The sequence below is a fragment of the Loxodonta africana genome, chromosome 1 (genome assembly GCF_030014295.1).
Source record: "Loxodonta africana isolate mLoxAfr1 chromosome 1, mLoxAfr1.hap2, whole genome shotgun sequence".
Taxonomy (NCBI): Eukaryota; Metazoa; Chordata; class Mammalia; order Proboscidea; family Elephantidae; genus Loxodonta; species Loxodonta africana.
In genome coordinates, this window is record NC_087342.1 from 52,526,570 (window position 1) to 52,544,983 (window position 18,414).

General features: G+C 44.2%; 2 protein-coding genes across 2 annotated transcripts in view; one reads left to right on the forward strand and one right to left on the reverse strand.

Moving 5' to 3' along the window:
• Window positions 1-974: 974 nt before the first annotated feature.
• Window positions 975-8,365, reverse strand: GCM2 (glial cells missing transcription factor 2). Its single transcript, XM_003417857.1, has 5 exons — window positions 8,276-8,365; window positions 4,104-4,356; window positions 3,609-3,721; window positions 2,846-2,971; window positions 975-1,913 (listed from the first exon to the last, which is right to left on the reverse strand). The coding sequence occupies exons 1-5, from the start codon at window positions 8,363-8,365 to the stop codon at window positions 975-977; spliced, it is 1,521 nt and encodes a 506-aa protein (XP_003417905.1).
• Window positions 8,366-14,171: 5,806 nt separating this feature from the next.
• SYCP2L (synaptonemal complex protein 2 like) overlaps window positions 14,172-18,414 on the forward strand; it is an 81,674-nt gene continuing 77,431 nt past the window's right edge. The window contains 4 exon segments of the mRNA XM_064293496.1: window positions 14,172-14,190; window positions 16,277-16,392; window positions 16,484-16,603; window positions 17,813-17,917. Of these exon segments, the coding sequence (XP_064149566.1) occupies window positions 14,172-14,190; window positions 16,277-16,392; window positions 16,484-16,603; window positions 17,813-17,917 (360 nt within the window).

Here is an 18,414-nt window from a genome sequence, read left to right on the forward strand (position 1 = left end):
TCCTCAAAATGTTTTGAAGAGACTTTCTGTTACAACAGAATATGCAAATAGGTCTTTCTAAATAAACTACAAAAATTTTAAAGAAATTACTTAAAACATTTTAATCTATTATAACATCTGTTTTCCAAGTCATCACGTGAACACAATTTTTTCTATTTCTCTTCTGAAATAAATCAAGAATTAGCTACATTAAGTATCTTTATCACATTCAATTGAACATTATCAATCACATTTATGAAAAGAAAGGAACAGTAAAATTGTATCTGAACAAAACATCTCAATTTTAATTTTGAAGGCTAATCAGGAAAAATGTATTTTGGTACGATTATAATCCACTAAGTGCACACCATTACTGTTAGGCTGCCTCTGGCAGGAAAGCAATTAGAAATGCTAAGGCATTCAGCTGATTCTGAAAAATAAAATTCATTTAAGAACAATTGCACTTTACAATTGCCAGAGATAAAACTAAAAACCCTGTAGATACATGCTTTGTAGATAAGATGACCCAAAGGACTTCCGCAAGTTATTTTAACATGTTTTAAATGTTAAATAAAATGTTATGACTCAGGAAAAATATTTGTAAAGATTTCTTTCCTGAAGCTGTCTTGACAGCCTCTAATGGCCAAATAAGAGTTTTTGAAACACCTTAATGTGGTCTAATGGGGAAAGGCTTGGGATCCTTGGCTCCTCCTGCTAACAGGCAAAGGTAATGTAGGCCAGTTGATTGTTTGCTCACTGGAGAGAGTTGCACCTTCCAGACCTACTTCTGTGTACTGTAGTGGGTTTTAAAATGCTGTGCCAAACTTCCCCATACATCTAAACATTTCCAACCAATAATTTCTTCACCCAACCAGCATTTTTACTAATATTTCTTTGCATGCAAGTGAATCTCCCAGCTCAACAAGAGATAGTTGGCCTTTCACTTTCATTTGCTTATCTGTGCACCAATATTATGTCGGACCTTGGATTGTCTTTCAAAAGCTCTCATTGTCATAGTTCAAGAATTGACCAGCTCTATCCGAATAACTGATTTCAGAGCCCAGCTCCGATGGATACACATCCCAAGTTTCTGCTTGGTTTGCCCTGGAGGAAGCTGACTCTTGAGAAAAAGCCAATGTGGATCTGATGGCCCGGCTGTCTTCTGGAATTTTCACAGGAAATAACCCTGTTGGAGAGGCTTCCCTGGTGACTGTAGCTGGAAGGTCCAAGGCTTCTGGAGAGATAGACATGGGGGTGTTTTCAGAAGCATATTTACAGCTCGAAAGGCTCTTAACCTCACAGGCGTTATCACTGTATCTCAGAGCAGGGGGTTGGTAGGCCTGGTAGGAAACTTTGGTGGTGGTGGTGATCACGGTCTGTAGGGCTGGAGCACCTGGCGATGGAGCTGTGAGGTACCTGCAGGGATGCTCTGGGTTACAGTAAGGGTGAGGGGTCATGGCCTGGAACTGTCCATAGTCAGTCCTCTCACCGAAGCCAGCTTTTCCAAGAGCTGGTTTCCACCCCTGTTGTTTGCCGGTGAAATCGAAGCTCCTCCCATAGCTGCTGTAGGAATTGACATTATATTGTAGTTCATTCAGGTGAACCCAGTCTGTGTCATTAGGGCTACTGGTGGAATCTTTATAAAGGGTGGGGTGTGGGCTAGAATGTGTATGACCAGGGCCTACCAGTTCATAACTACAAGGTGGCCTAGGCAAATAGATTCTTGGGTTTGGATATTTCTGAAAGGGTGGCACTATGTCTCTTTGGAAGGTGGCTAGGTCATAGGAAGCTTTGTAAGCATCAGAGTTTGGGAAGGATAGGCAAGGCTGTCCTGCAGTGGGGAAACCAGTGTCAGTCATTATATCAAGCTGTTCTGGATTTTCCAAAGGAGGTATGTTGCTGAAATGTCCATTGCTATCTTGATTCTCTTCTGCCTAAAAAATCATACAAACACAGACATAAGACATGTAAATTGTGTGAACATCCTCAACTGTAACAAGAGCAGGCCAACTGCGTAACTTCCAGTTGGTGGATTCTGTATTATGAACACTGGGCTGCTTAGGTACCTGATTTGGGCATGTGGCCCATGGGTCACATACCTTGAGCTCCCTCAGCCACGAATACCGCGCTATTGAATGAGGAAGGTTCACAGTAGCCAGGCAGGCCGGGTCTGAGTGGCAGACGGTCCCGTTCTCCCCTCTACTATGTTCAGGAGAACTGACGCTCAGGAACTACACAGAGCTGGGTTCAGATCCTGGCTCTGTCTCTCACTAATTGAGCAAGTTACTTAACCTCTATGAGCCTGAGATTCCTCTTGGGGTTCAACAATAGTAATCTCCTCTTGGGGATTTTGTAACTGTTAATGTGTGAAACCTTCAGATCAGTGTGTGGCAAACAGATGGGCTCTAACAATGTCATTTTTGTCATCATCACACTAACACTTTGCCCGCTTGGCATGCTTCGGTTGGAAAGCCAAATGGGATCAAGTTGTCCAGAGAAATTCTACCTGCTCTTATGTAAATAGTCCAAAAGAACCTCTCAAGGATGCTCTCTTAGCTGGCCAGTGGTGTGGACATATTGATTTCTGTGTTACCAGTGGATGTCTGCCCTTGTATCAGGATGCAGCACCCATCCTGACTTTATCACTGCCCATCAAAATGGTTGCTTTTTGTTTTTTCTTTAAGGAGAAGGGATTAGAAATCCTACTCAGAATGTTATCCAATGACATTTTGTTAGCGATATATCGTTTTCACATCAAGTCAAACCTTTGTAATTAATGTATGGCATTCATATTTCATACAATTATCAGTGTATCTTGCCGTGAAAGTAAACACAAACCACAGGGCAATGTCACTTCTGCACTTACCTCGGGCTCTCTAACTCTCTTTTTCTGGGGTTGGTAAAAAGAGGCCATTTGTCTCTTGATGGCACTTCTTCTAGCTTCCGTCTCTGATTTACTCTCTGGCCTTGGGTGGTCATGAACTCCCTTGGCCTGCATGAATGAAGAAACAAATCATATATCTGTTCTTCTGAAGAAAGCTAGAAATGGGGGCTAAAAATCGATAATGCCTTTCTCAAAAGCCCAAGTTTGTTTGTTTGTTCCAAAATGACAGAGGAAAGAAAAACTCTTGAACTAATAATACAGGCATCAGTAAGAGTCAGCTTCAAAGATGACCCACAATTCTTCCATCCAACCAAATGAACTATAACTACAACTTGGTTCACTATCACTCGCCCTTAGGCAGTTACAGCTCAGGTGATAGTGCACACAGTAGGTGAGCTAATTCCACTGAGCCAGGTAGGTCCTTGGAGGGCTACAGCTATTTTTTCTGGTCATCAGAGCTGTATTTGCTTTAGTCTAGTGTTCTCAAACCACATGGCAAGAGGTTTGGTTCCTATAAAAAAACAAAAACAAAACCTCGTTGCCATTGAATCAATTCCGACTCATAGTGACCCTATAGACTGCCCCACAGGGTTTCCAAGGAGCACCTGGTGAATTCAAACTGCCAACCTTTTGATTAGCAGCCATAGCTCTTAAGCACTACACCGCTGGAGTTTCCTTGGTTCCTATATAAAAAAAATGGAGGGATGAAAATACACATCACAATCTGTAGTTTCACCCTACCTACCTGAAAAAAAATGGCATTGCCAGCCAGCCGCCAGAAGTTGGTTACGGGGTATCCGCTGTGCCCTCGGCAGGGAATCAGCTCCAAAGAGGAACTACAGTTGGGGCATGCTTTCTCTGTAAAACCCAGAGGGGGAAATAGTAGTTCTAATATTAATAAAATAATTAAAAATTCCAAACCAAACCGGTTGCTGTCAAGTTGATTCCAACTCATGGCAAGTCCATGTACATCAGAATAGAACTGTGCTCCACGGGGTTTTGTGCCTCTGGGTGGATTCTAACTGCCAGCCTTTTGATTGGTAGCCCAGTGCTTAACCATTTGGGCTGCTCAGGGACTCCTAATTAGCAATACTCAACCATTACTTACATAATAAGTAATTAAATACATATTTATAATAATTAATAACAACCTCAATTCCACCCCTTCTGATGGCAGAATGGGAGATTAGTGGGACTAGGTATCCCTGACTTTCAGACCCCCGCCTGGCCCCAGGCTCACTCTGCTGCTTCAGCCTGGCCTTGTCGCATATGGCTGGCCGCAGCTGCAGGCGGGAGCCGTCAGGCAGGGTGCAGGCCTTCGCGCACAGCACCACGCCCAAGCACGACTTCTTGAGGATATGGCCATTGTGGTTGTTGGTGTTGCGCATGGCCCATCCGCTCAGGTGGCGCTGTGCTTTCTTCTCGTCACCACGGTAGATGAAGCGCACGTAGCCATCTGGCCACTCACAGAAGTGGTCAAAGCGGGTGGGCTCCTGTGAGGGGCATGGAGAAGGAAGGGTGGTCAAGTTTATCAAGCTCATGCTGCGCCCATTGTGTCTTTTGTTTTTCTTCAAATGCATTAGAATAAAAATTGGTCCTTTATAAATTCAGAAATATTGTAAAACCCAAAAATTATGCCATCACAAAGTGCCACTCCTGCAGTCTTTTTATACTTTTCTGACAACTGGGTAATCATAACAGGGGCTGCTTATATAGTACTTATCTCCTAAATGCTGTTGTGGTTGGTAAGGTTGTTATCATAGAGTCGAGTCTGACTCATGCCGACCTCATGTGTGCAGCAGAGAACTGCTCCATAGGATTTTCAAGGCTGTGACCTTTTGGAAGCAGATGGCCGGGCCTACCATTCAAGGTGCCTCTGGGTGGGTTCAAAGTGCCAGCCTTTCAGATAGTAGACTGGTGCCTAACCATTTGCACCACCATGTATTAATTCATCTAATCTTCACAACACACACAGACAATAGGTACCATTATTATCCCCATTTTACAGAATAGGAAACCGAGGCCAGAGAGGTTAATTGACTTGCCCAAGATCACACAGCTAGCAAGACGCAACTATAGGATTTGATTCAGAAAAATCTAACTCTAGAGGCTGAGCCCCTAGAACTATGCTATATCACTTCTTGGGGTGTTTAAACGTTGAAAACATCTTTAAGTAAAGTATCGAAAGGGATCGGAATGCTCTGTCACTGAAAAAGAATTTCACCTGTAAACATTTTTACTTGGACCCAGTGCTTTTTCTTTAAAAGCTTTTGGCTCTACCCCAAACCTACCAGTCGCGTCAGCAATGATACGCAGAGCACAGCCCCAGAAGGGCAAGAGCAGCTTTCCTCCCAACTCCCAGCTGAACAGCTTTCGAAGTTAAAGAGCAGCACTGAGTGCTGAAGAATCTAACCATAAAAACTGCCTGGAGCAGGATGGTGCTGTTGAGCCCGGGGAAACCTGGGCTGCTGAGGGCTGTGCCTCTCCCCAGAGCAGAAAGAGACGGCCGTATTCCTCAACACAGGGCACAACAAGTGATACCTAAAATACTGAGCACCGCTTTTGTATTCACACTGGGTGGTCTTTGTCCACCTGCTGCATTATTTATACCACAAGAAATGTCTTTCTCATACATAAGTTTAATACAAAATTACCATTTACTGAGCACTTACAATTTATCAGTCACTCTCTAGGGTAGGGGTCAGCAAACTAGAGACCGCTGGCCAAATCTGGCCTGCTGCTTCTATGGCCTGTGAGCTAAGAATGAGTGTTATAGTTCTAAATGGTTTGGGAATAAATTTTAAAAAGAATTATATTTTGTGACACAGGAAAACTGCATGAAATTCAAATGTCAGTATTCATAAATACAGTTTTGTTGGAACAGAGCCACATGCATTTGTTGACATATTGTCCCTGGCTCCCTTTGCACTGCAAGGGCAGTGTTGGGACAGAGACAGTGTGGCCTGCAAAGCCATACTTACCCAGGGGTTTCTAAGGCACAGTCTGTAATCCTCTAACAACTCTGCAAGATAGGTATCCTTGCTCTTATTTATAGACAAGGAAATGGAGATTAGATAGGTAAACTTCCATAGGGGCACAGCCAGGATTTCAACGGAGACCTGTGGCTAGCCAGGTCCCACTGGCTTTCCTGGTCTGATAGAGGCTGAGAGAGAATTATCAGAGTAGTAGCCATTTGCACACACCCCCCTCCTCTTGCCGGAGCCCTGGTGGTGCAGTGGTTAAGAGCTACGGTGAGCTACGGCTGCTAATCAAAAGGTTGACAGTTCAAATCCACCAACTGCTCCTTAGAAACCCTATGGGGCAGTTCTACTCTGTCCTATAGGGTCGCTATGAGTCAGAATTGACTCAATGGCAACAGGTCTTCCCCAGCCACCCCACCCAGGAAAATTAGATCCAACATTTGCAGAGCACAAGTATTCTCAGTTGTCCAACTTAGACCTGAATACATCATTACAGTGTACATTCTAACATTATTAAGGTATGTGGGTGTTTTCTTTTTCTAAACCACGATAACAATGTTGAAATCATTACTATTAATCATAATATTATTTTAGTTTTTCTCTGAAATACTACAATTGACATAAATTACTATGTTGACTTAAGCCAAGTTGATACTGAAATGTGTAATGATGAACTCTCAACTCTAAGTTTACATTAGATTTAAATGTCTTTGTTTTGAAAGTTAACGTTTCACTTTGAAGATCTTAGCATTGAATTGACATTTGCCCAGAAGAGAGCTTCTTTAGCGCTTGGCTGTGAGAGTGTCTCACACCTGCATGTCTCACGCCAGCTACCCAGGTGGTGACCCTGGGAGCAAAGCTACAGAGACAGTACTTTTAAAACAAAATAACAGCAGAGGATTCCAGGATTGGATTTCATTTGCCTTAATGTGTTGGCATGAGCGCCTACACGGGTGCACACACACACACACTGAACAGATTGTAGATTTCGAGATTGTTATCCAGTTCTGCCACTTGATGACAGGCCAGTAGGCTGAGACTAAGGAAGTTCAAGGTCTTTCTCAAGGTGATGCAGCCAGCTCAGCTGTCTCACCCAGTTAGCCAGAGCCAGGCTAAGGCAATAAGTTCCATCTCCAGTTCTCTTTCTCCATCCCACTGCACCTGTCTCTTTGGTGAGGCCACCACATTCCCGGCTTAGGATCCAGTCTCCCAAAGAAAAACACTTCGTATTTACTTAGGAAGGCTTGATAATACTTGAGAAATGTGTCATCTTTACGTTATTTGGATGTGGCTCTTTTCTAAGTCCAGTATTAGGTTGTTTTTTATGAAGACCTCAGTGAACAGAAGCCAGCAAGTGTCTAATGTGGTCTTCTTTCACAAATGGCAGAGTGGGCCTCCAAGTATGCAGACTTTAAAACAAACAAACATAAACCTACCACAAGCACGGACATCCAAAAACGTGTAACCCCTTGAGAGACCACACGAACTTGCTAGGGAAGTGCTGTCCACCTGAACACCTGTCTGGCTCAGAGTTGATGCTGAATGCATGCGAGTCTCTTACCCCTTATGCCATGACGTTGCCAGCCTCTGCCACTCCCAGTCTCCCTCCACCTACACCCAGGACTCCAAAGTCAATACTCGGTTGTTGACGCAAACAAGTATGACCAAGCATATTACCCATCTCATTCCCTGGACTTGGCCTTAAACCCCTTTCGGACCTTAAAAAAAAAAAAATCAAATTCACCCTTAAAGGATAAAAATTTCCTATCCTCACAGAAGAAATAAACCCAGAAATAAAGCTAGGGACAAAATCTGAATTACAGAGGCTCTTTGAGCACCCGTGGCTTCCTTACAACGACCACAATGACTGTGGAGCCTCCTAGGAGCTGCATTTCTTTCAGGCAGCCACTGGCATCTGCATAAATTGCTCAAGTCGAGCTTCTTGTTTAAGATTTCAAGCATGTCAGTTTTCTGGAGGGGGAAGCAAAGATATTTACATATGGTGAGGTTTTTTTTTTCCCCCTTAACTTTCTTCTGGATTTCAAAGAATGGATAAGGAAGAGAGGTCCCTGATTTTTATGACAAAAGTCACTCTGGGTTAAAGAAGAGTGAAGGGAGGAGGCACCCTGCTCCCACCCAAGGACTGGGAACGTGAAGCCTGCATGATGGACATTTTCTGCTGCCTTTTCTGTGTGTTTTCAGCCAAGTTCACGGAAAAGCTGAGAGAAGGCACATCTCTAAGCCCAATGCTGCCATTTATACAGTCCAGAGAAGTTTTCTTTACATTCGAGGGCTGTTATATGTGTGGGGGGGGGGGCGGGGATAAGGGGTTGGGGGGGTCTGTGCACAGAGTCTAAGGGCTTGAATGTCATGTCCCCTCTCTTTGGATGGAAAGCGCCGCGCACGGGTACACACACCTGGTTTCACACACCTGCGGCATCTGTGGGTCGTTGATGTCCCAGTTGAACTTCATCCCATAGGGGCACACACAGTCCGCCTTCTGCTCTGAGTCTGCTGGCATCTGCCCCACCTCGCTCGGCTCTTGGCCTAGGATCCTGAAAGTGCAGAGAAAAAAAAAAAAAAAGTGCGTGAGGTGACTTTTTTCCTCTTTAAAAAGACACTGGTTCCGGTGTGTATGGGGGGGCCGGGGGGGTGGGGTGGGTGGTGAGGGAGAGGCAAAGACCCAGAGAGCTGTTCAGAAGTTCAGAAGCGGCCCTGTCCACGGCGGCAGTGCTGAAAGCTCTCTACCCGGACCTCAGCGTCCGCGAGCAAGAGGCTGCCTGCACCTTTATAAAGCTTCACCAGCCAGCGCTCCGCCTTTCTTCGCCTCCTGCGTCCGCGCCCGCGTTCCAAGCACCAGCAAGGCCTGGTTACCCCCTCCCGGGCAGAGTCAGAAAGGGAGGTTCAGCTGAGCCCTTGGGACGAAGGAAAAACTGAAGCCAAAATATTAACGGGGCATGGGAAGGGTTTGGTTTGTCTCCTTGAAGTTGAAAACCACTTTTTCTATCCGCACCCGCCTCTGGGCTTTCAGGCAGGGCTTAGGTGGAGGCGTTTGAGGCGGGATTTTCCAGCAAAGTACCCTGAGAGCCAGCACTCAATTCTGGGACACCGCAGGAATCGTACAAGCGACCCTCGGCCGCGAGCCCCAGTCTGATTGATCATGCCCATGTCTCCTTGCTTGGGGCGCGACCGCCTTGCAAGCCCACGAGTCTGTGCTCGGTTGTTTGGGACGTCCCAGAGAGCGCCAAGCGCCAGTAGGTGCTCCCGTGCCTAAGCGCACCCAAGCTCCCAGGGGCTGCGGAGGGCCCTGGCCCCGCTCGTGAGGACAGAGTCTGGGGAAGAACCCGGGAAGGTAGGGGGCGGCGAGCCTGGAGTAGGTGGAGGGGGAGAAGGAAAGGGAGCTCTGGCCCGGGACACAACTGCTCCCGCCACAGCTCGCTCTCCTGCCTCAGCTCCCTCTGGGCCTCAGATTCCTTATCTGTTAAACCAGCGATTGCAACTCGGTGAGCGCCCAGTTGCCACCCGCCTGAAATAACAGTTATAAAAAACTCTTTATTGGCGTTGTCGTAGAAATACCACGACGAAAGCGTATTGACGCTATTCCGGAGGACCCCGGTGAGGGGTGGGATAGGGTGGAGGACCCTGTGGGTTCTCCAGGGCCTGAACATTACCTTCTTCACCTGAGCATTCGCCTTATCTGGGGAGATCCGGCACTAGGAAACGCCCGAGAAAAGGAATCGATCGACTGAAGCGATTTACTTCGCTTTTTGGATCCATCTGAGCTTGACCCTGGGCAGCAAGGGAAGATGGGCGTTGGGAATTTATTCCTCGCCCCGCCGTTCTGCAGTCGGAACGCTTCCATTCGCAGCCCTAGCGAGTCCAGGAAGGCGAATCATGTTGCGAACCCGTATTCCACCACCACCCCCCGCCCCCGGCCCCAAATCTAGGGCCTGGAGCGCCCTAGACCTTCGCAGGGCGGAGCGCAGGCAGGCGCACGGACAGATGCTAAGTGCCGACAGAGGAGCAGCCAGGGAGCGCCTCTAGCAGGTTTAGTCCCTCCATTGGCGAAAGGGGAAGAAAGCAGGGAAGCCCTAGGCCCACAACTTGTGCGAAACAGCCTCGGTCAAGTGCACAGTCAGGCTTGCTTAGAAAAGGCAATCCAATCGCGAAGCGCGTTTCGGAGCAGCCCGCACAGCCAGCCCGGGGAGAAATTTCGTGGGGGAAGGCCAATTTTGGGTAGTTGTGCGCAGTTTCTTCTTTTTCTTCTTTAAGCTGAACTTCTCCAAAGCAGAGGCGAGAAGTCTGCACAGAAGAAAGTGATTCGTTCATCCCCTGGCCTCCTCTCCTCCGCCGTTCCCTGTTACGGAAAGACGGTGCAGGTCAGGATTTCTGATGAAAATCGCTCTAACGGTCGCCATGAAGGTGTAGGTGGGAACAAAGAGATGTATCTGCTCTTCTCCCATTAGTTTCATCCACGGACTTAGAGATTAACTCACTGCCAAAGGCCCCGGACACTCCTGTCGTTCAGTTGCTTTTTGTTGTTGCTTGTTTTGTCTTGCAAACATTACAACTATTGATATTTCGTTTTTATTTTCACAAATCGGTGTTTTGTCAAACGCATTGGTTTAAGATAATTTAAATCATAAAATATTCAAAGAAGTAACTTCAAGAATAGTCATTTAAAATTATCTCCAAGAAAGCATAGAAATGAATTTCTATTAATTACTGTCTGTTAATATTGTCTCTTAACGATGTGTTTTACTACAGACGTTGTTGGAGTGCTTCACATCGCTGTACTTTTAGAATATTCCTAGAGAGCCTTTACCCTTCAAAACTATGACTTTTTAGTGGAAGCCCTGATGGTGTAGTGGTTAAAAGCCATGGCTGCTAACCAAAGGTCAGCAGTTCGAATCCACCAGGTACTCCTTGGAAACACTATGGAGCAGTTCTACTGTGTCCTAAGGGTCGTATGGGTTTGGTCTGATAAAGGCAAATTGATAAATTATATACTTTTTCTAAATGGATTCTGGTGTCCAAAGACATGTCATAAAGCCTCCACCATATTTAGAGAGTAATTACATAATGTATTCTAAGTTGCCCCAAAATAACGTCTGGATAAAATGTGTTAAGTAAAAGAAGACAACCCAAGTGAAAATATAATAAAACAAACAAAATGATATTGTTGTGTATTAGCTTTAATTTTACCTGACTCTTTGAATACATTACTACCTTAGAGTTTGGAAAGATATATTTTCCCCAGAAGTCTAAAAATAGTTTTTTAGGTTTTCTACTATTAAGAAAATTTTATTATATTCTGTAAAATAAAATGCACTTTGTTAGTGCTTTTTTTTTTTTATTACCCTTCTATTTTTTTCTAGCACTAATGTGTATGGATTCAGGACGCTTCATAATATTTACAACCATCTTCTCCGTGATTATCATTTTAATATTGTGAAATCCCATTAAGAAAAGGAAGAAGCCTTTGGATTTTCTAGGTTTAAATAAAAATAGGTAGATTAATCTAAGTATTTATTGATGCTGTTTGGTGTCAATCAAGCAAATTCCAACTCATCCTTACCCCACGTGACAGAACAGAACAGCCCCCATAGAGTTTTCTTGGTTGTAGTCTTTAGGGAAGCTCCCCAGAGCGGCTGGGTGGGCTTAAACCGCTAACTTTTCTGTTAGCACCTGAGTGCTTAACCATTGCGCCACCAGGGCTCCTTTAAATATATTTACATCGTCTTTTTCAGAAGAGGGATATGACAAAGTTAGAAATAAGCACAGTTTTGAATGGACTGGAGATGCGTTGCAATCCCGGGTTTACTAACAGGGATTCTGGTTACTTTATGCTCTGCTTCAATGTAAACACTTTCTGGAAATGGCATGACATGAAATGCCCCTTGCGTCTAGTTGATTTTTACATAAGGAATGTTTGGGTTTGAGGGGTCATTTTGTTTGTTTTTTAATAAAACTCCAGCCCAGCTTATTTTTGCCACTGTGAGAACATTAACAGGCTACCTGCCGGATTCAGACCTGGCCATTAGTACACATTCTTGTCCGATTAAACAAGTGGGCATAAAGGCAAAGATGGATGAAAACGCTGGCTTTTCTTTTCCCCACCGAGTACAACCAAGGTACTTAAAAACAAAACAAAACACATCCTTCTTTTGTGATACCAGGAATGTACCCACAATTTTGGGGGCTAGTTCAGCTTTGGTCCGTATGTATCAATGGACCAAAAACTGAAAGTAAGGCGTTTAAACGTGGAGAGAAAACGGAAGGTCGGGCTTCCGCACAGCGGACGCCTATCAGTTTGGAATTTCGAGTTTAAAGGGAGTTTTTCACGTCCTTAGAGTACTGGTTTTTTTTTCCCTTTTAAGGTGTGTTGTGCGTGGGAGGAGACGTGCGCCCAGGTAGCGTAACCCTGCTGGCTAGTTACTCGCGCGCAGTTCTGGAGACGCAAACAGAAGATTCTAGTCGATTTCAGTGGCGGGTTCTTCAACGTGAGTGGTCTGCGCCTGGAGTCCTTGGAGCAGTGGGGCCAACCCGCCGGGGCCTGGGGTAGTGAAACGGCAGGGCGCAGGAGCGCGGCGCAGCAGCAGCGGCTTGAGTGGCGCGGGCGCCCCAGCCAAGCAGCGTCTGGCCGGGAGCAGAAGGATGCCGGCGGTGAGTGACCCAGGAGGGCCCGGGCAGTCGTCGGGCCCCGGCCTCCTCTGTACTGCCCTCCAAGGGGGAGAGAAGTCCTTCGCATCTCGCCGGCCGCGAGGTGCTTGTCCTGCTGGCGCAGAGCTTTGCATCTTCGCCCAGGGACCGGGCACGGGGTACAGTCCGCCGCCGCCGGGGGACAAGCCGTTGGGGGCCCTTTGAGCGCTTTAAGTTTGGGAGTTTAGTGGCAGCTTTCAATGAGACAAAAAGGCAGAGTAGAAACTTCCGGTCTCTCACTAATAAAGCACTAGGGGAAAGGAACTTTGGAGCCAATGAGCGAGTTCTTTTCAAGTTAGTCCGGCTGTTTCTCCAGCCCTCTTTCCCCCCGTGTTGTGTAAGTAAAAAGTGCAGTAAGGTTAACCCATGGTCCCCACATCTGTGGTCTCGTTATTCGTTGCCAGCGAGTGGATTCTGACTCCCGGCGACGGGTGTGTGCAAAGTGGAACTGCTCCATAGGGCTTTCAAGGCCTGTCTTCTGAGGTGGCTAGTAGTCGAGAGAGCTTCACCCTTAGTGCCACCCAGGGACGACTCCTGTGATTGTCAGTGCTGGGGTTTCCTCTGCCAGGGTCGCAAATTAACGCTTAAGAGCCCCGGACCTGGGGGACTTAGTCCAGCCGTGGCTCCCACTTTGCTAGTGAAAAAAAAAAAAAAAAAAAGACTGGATTTGGATCTTTAAAGTCACCCTATTTTTCATATATAAATAATAATATAAAATTATTTAAGGACATTGGTCAAGTTCATATAGAACTAGAACTGTTAGCCCAAACCAAATTAAAAAACAAAACAAAAACTAGTAGGGATTAAAAAAAAACATTTTTGTGTATTCTTTTCAGTTAATTGTTGAGATGAAGTGAGCAGATGAGATGCTGTTATTTAATGTGGCATCCTGTATTGTGAAAACCAGGATGGTAGACCCAGTGAATGTTTGTTTTGTGGCCGTGGGTGTAGTTTTTGTTGATCTTTGGTCTGTTAAATTTCAGTATAGAAGTCTTAGAGTAACATTGACAGTGGAATGGCTGATTTATGTAAGTCGGAAACATAAAGCTTAAACTCTTGATTGGGTTTTATTTAACTTTATTTACAAGCTCTCATTCGGAAGTTTATTAATACAAAACCTTTTCTTCCTTTTTTAGTCATCACTGTGAGGTATAAATTTGTTTATTGTGTATGACCGTTTATTCAAATGGCGTTTGCTTCTTTATAGTGTGTATAGTATTTGTCACAGGTAGTGTTAAGGAAGGCTGGATAAAGTTGAAAAAGTAGCATCTTCACTTATACCTATAATCAATGACACAAGTAAACAAAGTCTTTGTTTATGAAAAAAAGTGAATATTTCCTTTGTCTTATTTTTTAAATTGGAAATGCGTTTTTAAGTAATGTTTAAAAACACTTTTTTTTTTAATTGTACACAGAAAAAGCGTCCTTTGCCTTCTGTTAAGGGAGATGAGAGTGGATCAGCGCAGGATATTTTCTGGGTAAAATTCAAGTTTGAGTTTTTGCCTTTTTGATGTTATCTTGGATTTATTAGCAATGTTTTTCTCTTCATACCCAAAATACAAAAGAACAAAAATGATGGTTGTGACCAGCACCACCAACAAAATTGAAATTCTTGGTTAATCACCATGACTTCGCCAGCGTTAGGTGTGTGGCATCATAAGTTCAACAGATCACATTGGCCTTCGGCCTGATATAACCCTGTGCTCCCTGGGTAACTAGCACACAGTTGTTCCTCCACTGCTCAGACCAGAAACAAACTTCTTGGCTTCTTCTTTTTCCCTAAGCTCCCACATCCCATTTCTTGTCTGTTTTAACTTCAACTACCTTACCAACATTCTAGTCTAAGCTATGTTGTGCCAGGTATTGTTCTGGGTGTACGTAGACAGTACTGAACAACACAGGTAAGATTTCCTGCCCTCATAGAATTTACAGCCTGGTGGAGCAAGAGGCAAAGAAACAGCTTAAAAGTAGAGTAGTAGGAAAAGAAAGACCAGAGTATTGTGATGGAGATTAATTGGGGGCTGATGGTAGGCACTTGGCCTACTTTAGATAAGGTGGTCTTGGAAGGCTTACCTAAAAAGGTAGTCTGTAAGCTGAGATCTGAAAGATGACAAGAAGCCAAGCCCTGGGGGAAAAGGTGGGGGAAGCACACTAGGCACGGAAGAGTCAGTGCTAAGGCCCTGGGGCAAGGAAGAGCTTGACTGATTCTAGGACTCCTTAGTGAGAAAGTCAGGCTGAAGAAGTTGCCCGAGATCAGATGACCCAGAGCCTAGCAGACCAAGGGTTTAGGTTTATTGTGAGGGCAGTGGGAAGCCCTGGCAGAGTTTGAAGCAGGTGAAGCAGGAGTTTCTGTGGAGTAATCGGGGTATGAATCCCAGCTGGGTGATTTCATGCTCATCCTTATCCTTTCCCAGCCTGGGTATTTCCATCCCCAGAGAAGGAATCTAACCTCTCAGAGTGGTGGTGAAGATGGAATGAAAACATTTGTGGAAGACTTAACACACTTGACATACGCAGAAGCTCCCTATATGGAAGCTTCGAAAAAGAAAATCTGCTTAAATGGAATAATTTCAAATGTTGTTTCCCCATCTAAATTAGTACCGAAAATCAGTGGAATGGCTGCTTATTAACATGTATTGTGTATTGTAACTTGGCCTGTAGAATTGGACCAGAATTTTTTATTAAATCATATTTTCTAATACAAGTATTTAAAGGAGTGTCTGTTAGTCAAGTATGTTTTGGCTGATGCTGAGGCAGAAAAGGTCAACTTCATTATGATATAATTTGCCTATTATCAGTTTCTATCATCTGTAATTAATTAGTTTTGAATTCTTTTTCTTCCATTATGGTCATTTATGTTACTTATGAATGAAAAATCTGTTAGAATTTTTTGGTGCTTTAGAATTTCTAACGTTGCTGAGGGTAAACTTTTTTTACCTAGTGATATGTATAATTAAAACGTTTAGGTTTCCTTCAGTTACCAAAACCAAAAACCAAACCTGTTGCTGTCGAGTCAATTACAACTCATAGTGACTCTGTAGGACAGAGTAGGACTGCCTCATAGGGTTTCCAAGGAGCGGCTGGTGGATTCAAACTGCCGACCTTTTGGTTAGCAGCCCAACTCTTAACCATTATGCCACTAGAGTTTCCTTCCTTAAGTTAGGGGCTCTCAAACTTTAGCAACTATCAAAATCACCTGGAAGGCCCAACCCCCGAGTTTCTAATTCCTAAAACATTCCCAGGTGAAGCTGGTATTGCTGGTGCTCCAGGAACAAAAAACCCATTGCTGTCAAGTTGATTTCTGACTCATGGAGACCCTATAGGACAAAGTAGAACTCCCCCGTTAAGGTTTCCAAGGCTGTAATCTTTCTGGAAGCGGACTGCCTCATCTTTTCCCCACAGAGCAGGTGGTGGGTTTAAAACCGCCAGCCTCTCGGTTAGCAGCTGAGCTTTTAACCACTGCGTCACCAGGCCTCCTGTTGGTGGTCCGGGAGCCACATTTTGAGTACTGTCTTAAGCTAATAGAAACTTCAGTCATTTGGTAAATGATTGTTTACAGTTCAAGATACAGTGGGCCTCTATTCTATATTTGCCCTGTATTATTTCCACACAGAATTATTATCGATAATGATAATTAGTCAGAAGTATTGCTATGAAATAAATGTCGTTGGGGAAAAAAGGTAACTTGCAAAACTGTCAACTTTCCAGCTTCAATCACTCATTACTGCAGTGTCTGCTGGGAAAGGGTATCAGAAAATAAAAGAATATTTTCAACAGAGGGAGAGCCGTGCTTCTCAAAAATATGATCATCTTCTCCTGAACCAGCTTGAGAGATCCATAAACAAGGCAAGTACATTGTTTTGTTAAACGTGACCAGAGTACCAACCAACATGTCATCATTTCCAAGGGCTTTAATTCAGTGTGGTTTAATACCTAGGAGCTGGATGACAGAGAATTTCAGCATGTTTCACTGTTGCTGAAATGCGTTCAGCAGTTCTGCCTGGATGGCCCCAAAGAAGATGAGCCTTTGCTAATTCAGCAGGGACTGGTTCCAAAGATAAGTGTCACATTTTAGTTTTGTATGCCTCTGGGTAACTTCAAAGAACTAAAGTGGATTCAGTTATCTAGTTTGGTATTTCCTGTTTCTTTGAAATTAAATTAGAAGAGAAATTCGTACTGATGCTTGTTGCCTAGATCCAATCAAAAATGAATTTCCACATGTTTCCTGATGTATGTGCTGGACAGGACACTCTGGGCTGTACAGGAATGAGTCAGACACAGCTCCTCCCTTAAAAAGCCTGGGTATGCAAGAGTTCTTTTTGTCTAAGAGTGACCAGTCTCAGCAAAAATGGTCGAAACATGGCCTTTGCTTTATTGAATAAATATGTTCTAGGTTTATTGAGCCCTGGTGGTGCAGTAGTTAAGAGCTCAGCTGCTAACCAAAAGTTCAGCAGTTTGAATCCACCAGGTGTTCCTTGTAAACCCTATGGGGCAGTTCTACTCGGTTGTATAGAGTCTCTGAGTCAGAATCGACTTGACATCAACGGGTGGGTTGGTTGGTTGGTTTTTTAGGAGGATTTATAATAATTTATTCTAAATCATACTCAGTTGTAGCAACCGAATGTGAAATTGGGTCTATGTTCTTAGGGAAGAAAAATTCTGTAATTAGCTGGAAGCTTTTGCCAAAGAAAGGGTGGTTAGTCCTGAGACATATATGTTATAACGAACCATCCTTTGATAGTTTGTTTTCTACTGCTTTCCAGATGGCAAGAATTTCTCCTGGACTGGGGAGACTCATTAAATTAAACCTTATCTAGCACCACCCCCAGTTGCCATTGAGTCAGTTCCAGCTCATGGTGATCCCATGTGTGTTAGAGCAGGAGTGTGCTCCACAGGGTTTACCATGTGTGATTTTTGGGCAGTAGACTCCCAGGCCTTTCTTCCAAGGTGCCTCTGGGTGGACTGAAACCTCCAGCCTTCCAGTTAGCAGCTGAGCACATTAATCATTTATACCACCAAGGGACCCCAAGTCTCCCAATTCTTGCTGATATCTGAGAATTTAGTCATTTCAACTTGTAGCAGTATGACTTCATCCTGAAATGCTCTAAACTGGAGGCCTTAGACCCAAGTCTAATTGAAATAGTGTGGAATGGAAAAAGAGTCTTTAAAATTATGATGCTTACTGAGTTATCTTGTGACATTCCATTGAATAGGCAGTAGTTATTCAGTCATACATGGTGCCATCTCTGTTTCTTCTCCTGTGTACATGGTTTCCTGGCTTGAAAGAACAATAGGATTTCTGATTAAGGAAGACTTAGCCTCGGACGTATCCCTGATTACTGCTACAGAAGACTTCTTTGACACCGCCTTGGTAAGGATGGGAGTGGATGCTTCACTGAGCAGGTACCATTGAGGATTTTCAGGAATCTTCAAGTTATTTCTGAAACTTGGTTTCTTTGTTGAAAGACTCCCACATTTTATTATTAGAATATTATGTGAAATGGAAACAAAAGTTAATTATATACGTAGATAGGTAAATAGGTAACTGTATAGATATATATGCATGTACACATATAAAAAGGAGCTGTGGTGGTGCAGTGGTTAAAGTGCTTGGCTGCTAACCAAAAGGTTGGGGGTTTGAACCCACCAGCTGCTCTGTGGGAGAAAGACGTGGCCTTCGGCTTCCATAAAGATGACAGCCTTGGGAACCCTACTGGCAGTTCTCCTCTGTCCTACAGGACTGCTATGAGTTGGAGTCGACTCAGTGGCGTTGGGTGTACACATAGACGTAACCAACATAACTAACATAGAAAAATGAGGCAATTCATTTTCATACATACAAATACATTATTTATCTGATTGATGATT